This window comes from Sinocyclocheilus rhinocerous, unplaced genomic scaffold (assembly GCF_001515625.1).
Source record: "Sinocyclocheilus rhinocerous isolate Xijiao unplaced genomic scaffold, SAMN03320098_v1.1 scaffold792, whole genome shotgun sequence".
Lineage (NCBI taxonomy): Eukaryota > Metazoa > Chordata > Actinopteri > Cypriniformes > Cyprinidae > Sinocyclocheilus > Sinocyclocheilus rhinocerous.
The window spans coordinates 1,440,318-1,447,042 of NW_015626872.1; the positions used below are offsets into that span (position 1 = coordinate 1,440,318).

Consider the following 6,725-nt stretch of genomic DNA (forward strand, 5'->3'; position numbering starts at 1 on the left):
TATGTATGGGTATATATAATAATAAATTTATTCAGTCAAAAATTAGGGTTTTATATATATATATATATATATATATATTATATTATTATTATTATAATTTTTTTTATATGTATGTGTGTGTATATAATAATTTATTCAGTCAAAAATTAGGATTATATTTTTTAATAATTCAACACTTTTGAGATTTTGGCAGTAACATCGTTTTGGATCTAATAATAATGCTGATGAATAATCAAAATCCACTCATGTGCTTAATTTCAAATGAGCGGAAATTAAATCAGATCCTCGTTCTGTTGGCGTTTTTCTCTGGAGACTGTTTATAATGTGGGTCTGCTTTCCTGTCGCCGGGTTTAATCACACTTCTGGTCTAAAAACTTCTGTTGTCTTTACAACTCGTTTCTCACTAGTGTTTGTCTTGAAGGCTGTGGCCGTTTCTCTGCAGATCTGATGACACAGTGAATCCAGAGTCTAACATAAGCGGATGTAATGGCTCTCAGACTCAGACGGCAGAAGTGTAGGTGTTCACTGAGTCTCTTGATTTCTGTCCTCCCTTTTTATGACCCAAACTAACGAGTGCCCAGAGACCCTCTTCCTGAACAATGCACACCTTGAGCATCATCGCCATCACGGAGAGAGAAGAAGCACAATGAATCTGACCTTCACCTGTACTAAGACTACAATGAGCCACATCAGCTTATTATCACATGAAGTCAGAGTAGGACTGTGATGAATTATAAAACGCAGAGTTCTGACTCTGGTATAATCGGGTGATCTGAGTTTGAGGCCATTGCAAAATGACACACCTGTAACCATGAGTCATGCTATTATATATTGATATTATATATTTTGTATATTAATGAGCCATGCAAGTACTCCTACTTAACTGTACTATATCATTTTAATATTGGATGTTTATTGATTTTTTTTGGCCATAACATGAACATAATTGTTGTTTTATCATATCAGCCAGAATTGTAATATTACATAGTTTTAATTTTAATTTTGTGTCAATAATTGTCACAAATGAATTTTTATTCAACTCCTGTGTCATCATTTTACTGTACACAGACACACACACACACACACACACACACACACACAGACACACAGATAATAAATTAATAAATTAGATAGTAAATTTTAATTGTATAGGCATACTTTTTGGTGTAAATAGTAGGTTGTGTCATTTTAATTTATATATAAATATGTATAATTTATGTAGACAAAATAGTAGACCTATCTATGCAATATGTATATTAATTAAACATACAATTTGAATGCATTATATGTAATCTTTATTATTATTGTATTATTATTGTATTTCTATGTTGTTTATATATTTATATAATTTATTATGACAAAACAGTAGTCCTTTATAATTTTAATATTGGCATTTTATTTTATTTTATTTTTTAACCATAATTTTATAGCCATTTTTTTTACTGTTACTACAGTTTTGTTTAATGCGTAGTGCGTCCTCTCTTAACCATGTTAAATCACTGTAATGTGTGGCGTATTGCTTCTCACATCTGTCATGTTGTTCTGGTTTGTTCCTGACTTAAACTTTCTCGGTGTGTCATGTGAGTTTCTGCTGCTGGGTGTGACAGCAGGTTTATTATCATGCATCACCAGCAACTACCATCATATTCTGATGCAATGACAGCTGTACTGACCCGAGTCCTGACGGCCCGCTGCTTTAGCAGAGAGAGACCAAACAGAGCTTTTTTAGGAAAGTGTCACACCTTCCAATTTAGCATGTGCTCCGCGCTGAGAGTGCAGCGGTTTGATGTCAAGACGTGCCAGGAGTTTGTCCTTGGTGCGGAAGATGACAGCGCAGTTGTTAGCTATTGTTTTTAATGGTTTTAGCACTACTCAAGCAGAAAAACCTACCGTCCTCTACAGCTACAACAGAGGAAGAAACAGTAAGGGAAATAAAACAGACCTGCAATGACTTTATTAGCCTTGATCTCAATGAGTCAGTAAACTGCTGACAGCAAACAACTCTTCGTGTGTTTGTGCAATGTTGGTGTGTGTTTAAACATGCTGCTGTTCATTTTCTCACTCATCATTAGGTGTGACAGTGATGGTTTAATGAGAGCATGTAGTATTCACACTCATTAGGATGTGCATCCGCTTAGATTAAGATCAGCTCCCAGAAGGCCTATAAACAGACCTTTACTCAATTAAAGCGTGACAGGAGGAAATGATGCCCATCATGGTGGCATTTTTCCACAGGTTTTGTTGCTAGAAAGATGCTAGTAAGTGAAATTCAAAGGTTTCTGTTAATGCTCATTAAAGATGCAACAACTAATGGATAAACTGATATTTAAAATAAATGCCACCGAATTTGATAATCGATTAGTTGAGTCTTTTGCAGTGTGCGTTGGGAAAATCTGTCATAGAATGTAAAGTAAACAGTGAACTTATTGAAAAACGAATTTCTAAGAAATGAAAAGATTTACTGCTAATGCATTTTCATTTTGCAAACAACACATCCAAAAAGTAAGCGTGTGATAAAATGTATGTCACAAATAATTATGTTTTTCTGTTTTGGTTGTTGCTGAGATTTAAATTTAGGTTTTAAAATAGCTATACATGCAACTTAAAATCCTATATTCAACATATGTAATAAAAGTTTAAATGAACAGTAACTGTAATTGGATATAGTGGCATCATATGTATGTATCTAATAAAACAGACTCTTCCGCTCACCAAGGCTGCATTTATTTGATCAAAAACACAGTAAAAACAGTGAAATATTTTTACAAATTAAAACAACTTTCTGTGTGAATATATTGCAAAATGCATTTCATTCCTGTGAATTTTCAGCATCATTACTCCAGTCTGCAGTGTCACATGATCCTTTAGAAATCATTCTAATATGTTGAAGATTCTAATCAAGTCAGTTGTGCTGCTTCAGATTTTTGTGGAAACTGATATATTTTATTTTTCAGGATTCTTTGATGAAAAAAAAAGTTCAAAAGAACAGCATTTATTTGAAATAGAAATCTTTTGTAATGTTATAAATGTCTTTACTGTCACTTTTGGTCAGTTTAATGTGTCCTTGATGAATAAAAGTATTAATTTATTTTTAAATGAACACTCATATATACTGCTCCGTGCTCACAGAAGTAAAGACCTATTTTTGGACTTTCATATTGAAGCCGAACAGAGCTGTGTAACATGGCAGTAGCATCTCTGGAGATTTAATAAAAGTTCAAAGTCGGAAGGTCCACACTGTCTGCTGACATCTCACCTTCAAAGCGTGATGGATCTGCGGTGCTTTCCAGGAAAGCAGAACCGCTTGTGCTCAGTGACCCAAAGTTAAACGCTAATGAGACATCAGCAGGGAGCTGTTCAAATCCATGACTTGCAAGACTGATCTTTCTTTTCTCTTTTATTGCAGAATAAGGTTCTGAACATTGATGGTGTGAGAGTTAAACTACAGGTGAGCATCATTTTCTGCATGCAACTTTTTAATGATAGCTTAAAGGAATAGTTCACCTAAAAATGAACATTTGCCAAAAATGTGCTCACCCTCAGGCCATCCAAGATGTAGATGAGATGAGAAATGTAGCATTGCATCACTTGCTCACCAATGGATGCTCTGCAGTGAATGGGTGCCGTCAGAATGAGAGTCCAAACAGCTGATAAAAACATCACAATAATCCACAAGTAATCCACAGCACTCCAGTCCATCAGTGAACATCTGGAGAAGACAAAAGCTGAAACAAATCCAGCATTAAGACTTTTTTAACTAAAATACAATTCCATAATCCATAATAACGCTTCCTTTAGTGGAAAAGTGGTCTGGTCTGAATCAGGAGATCCAAACAAATTGGTCAACTTTACCACTGTCAAACCAGCATAGACCAGAACAGATCTTCTGGCTTGTCTAAGCTGGCCTTTTCTATAAGCTTTAAATGTAATATCTCATACAAACATGTACCATTTTAACTTTTTGTAAAGTACTGTGAATAATACGAATGAAATCAGTTACTAAAGCTCATACTTTTAATGTAACAAGCTTTTAAATTTGATACCATCTGTCGGCATTTGTATCATCTCAATAAACTCTTGAGTAATTAGATGATTTAATTACCTCATTTCAAAGCAACTCCAATTATCTGTGCTGTTTTAAATACTAAGGTGATACATTTGGATGTTCCCATGTTGCTTCGCTCCCTCTGGCTAATATTGACTAAGTAAACAATGAACGCGCATCTCGAGGATCAGCTCTAATGAGAGTTTAACGAGGCTGTCATTAATCTTTAACGCTCCATTAGCTGCATGCCTCGCACTAGTGAATGGAAACACACAGACTCGACTGCGTGTTTGATTTAACCAGACAGACAGCTTCATAACCCGCTCACCTGCACGCATAATCAGAGAATAGCATTACAGTAGATGGTTTTTAAGGTCGTCAGTGTAATTATTGTGGACCGTTGAACAGGGTGAGTGGTTGATAGGTGAATTAATGTCGATAGGGATTATTAAAAACGCTGTGTCAGGTCAAATGTGCAAACATCTTAAAGCGAAACTAATCTTCCCACATGCTTACGTTGTGAATCCGTGTTTTCACACATCAAGATTGGACCTCATTACTGAGGTTGTGCATGAATCTCGTTTTTAAAGTGATAGTTCATCCCAAAATACTTAAAAAAAAAATAATTTATGTAAAAATAAGCTTAGAAAAGAGATTCTGTTTGAATCAGACGTAAAACAGTTGTGCTCAGATGTTCAGTTCTAAAATCAGATGTTCTTTTTCTTTGGTGACTCTGTTTGTTTTAGAAATTGCTCTTATTGGGTGCAACGTGCTTGAGTTTGAGACACAAAAGCATGTTTTTCTTTCTCAAAATGTTTAAAACATAAACTTTGGAAAATATGTATAATATAGTATCTTAGTTTAGTGTCTTGACAAGTTTGGATTTCTGAGACGCAGAAGCGTAGACAGAGTCGGCATCCGATTTAAAAATTAAATCACTCATTTTTATTCATAAGTTCACACTTCATATTGGCTTCAGAGAGTCACCATTGTGTTGTTATTTTTATTTATTTAAAATGTAAAAAATTTACATTTAAATTTATGCATTTGGCAGACAGTTTTATCCGAAGAGATTTACATTGCATTCAAGGCATTAATTTCTATCAGTTTTACATACCCTGGGGATCAAACCCATGACCTTTGGGTTGCTAGTGTTGTACTATTAAACATATAGATTCCAAAAGAGGGTTTTCACAGTGATGCCATTAATGAGATATTTTTACTGAACTATTATTAATGAACTATTATGTGCTCACCCTCGGGCCATCCAAGATGTAGATGAGTGTATTTCTTCATCAGATTTGGAGAAATGTATTCCATGAGTTGCTCAGCAATGGATCCTTTGCAGTGAATGGGTGCCGTCAGAATGAGAGTCCAAACAGCTGATAAAAACATCACAATAATCCAAAGTACTCCACACCACTCCAGTCCATCAATTAATGCTTTAGAAGCCAAAAGCTGTGTGTTTGCAAGAAACAAATCCATCAAGACTTTAACTAAAATATGAGTCCATAATCCATAATACATTTATATTTCCATTTATTCATTTGACAGATGCTTTTATCCAAAGATGATCATAAGATATTTTACAAAAGGGATAAAGGGATAAAGGATAATAAGTGAATAGAAAAAGTAAAGGCATAGAATTTTTTTTTATGAAGAGGCAGTTAGATGCTCATGGAAGAGATGAGTTTTCAGATGTTTACATTTGCATTTAATCATTTAGTCGACACTTTTATCCAAAGCGACTTACAAATGAGGAGAACAATAGAAGCAATCAGACAAACGAGAGAGCAACAGTAAACAAGTGCTGTGACAAGTCTCAGTTAGTCTAGCACAGTACACATAGCTAGTTTTTTTTAATAGAATGGAATAGAATAGAACAGAATAGAATAGAATAGGTAGGTGCTAGTATTAGTTTGTCAGGTGTTGGCGAAAAAGATGTGTCTTTAGACATTTTTTTAAAATGGCCAAAGACTCAGCTGTTCAAATTGAGATCGGGAGGTCAGTCCACCAGCTGGGCACAGTCCAGGAAAAGGTCTGTGATAGTGATTGTGTGCCTCTTTGGGATGGCACCACAAGGCGTCGTTCACTTGCAGAATGCAAGCTTCTGGAGGGCGCATAAGTTGAACTAGCGAGTTTAGGTATATTGGTGTAGCGCCAGTTGTTGTCTTGTAGGCAAAAATCAGTACCTTGAATTTGATGCGAGCAGCTACTGGTAGCCAGTGTAAACTGATGAAGAGAGGTGTAATGTGAGCTTTTTCCGGCTCATTAAAGACCCCTCTCACTGCTGCATTCTGGATCAGTTGCAGAGGCTTGATAGTACATGCGGGAAGGCCCGCCAAGAGAGCATTACAATAGTCCACTCTGGAGAGAACAAGAGCTTGGACAAGGAGTTGTGCAGCTTGCTCTGATTGGAAGGGTCTAATCTTCCTAATGTTGTATAAGGCAAATCTGCAGGACCAGGCCGTTGTAGTAAATATGGTCTGTGAAGCTTAACTGATCATCGAACACAACTCCAAGGTTCCTGGCTGTCCTGGAAGGAGTTATGGTTGATGAACCCAGCTGTATAGAGAAGTTGTGATGAAGTGCTGGGTTGGCTGAGACCACGAGCAGTTCTGTATTAGCAAGGTTGAGTTGAAGGTGATGGTCCTTCATCCAGCTAGAAATGTCTCTCAGA

The 6,725-nt window shown here is 35.9% G+C and overlaps 1 protein-coding gene across 1 annotated transcript in view; it reads left to right on the plus strand.

The window, feature by feature from the left end:
- The window catches only part of rab26 (RAB26, member RAS oncogene family), a 105,413-nt gene that overhangs the window by 34,576 nt on the left and 64,112 nt on the right, over nucleotides 1–6,725 (plus strand). Inside the window, exon 3 of the mRNA XM_016527417.1 lies at nucleotides 3,407–3,448. Within this exon, the coding sequence (XP_016382903.1) occupies nucleotides 3,407–3,448 (42 nt within the window). The remainder of the gene's footprint in view (nucleotides 1–3,406; nucleotides 3,449–6,725) is intronic.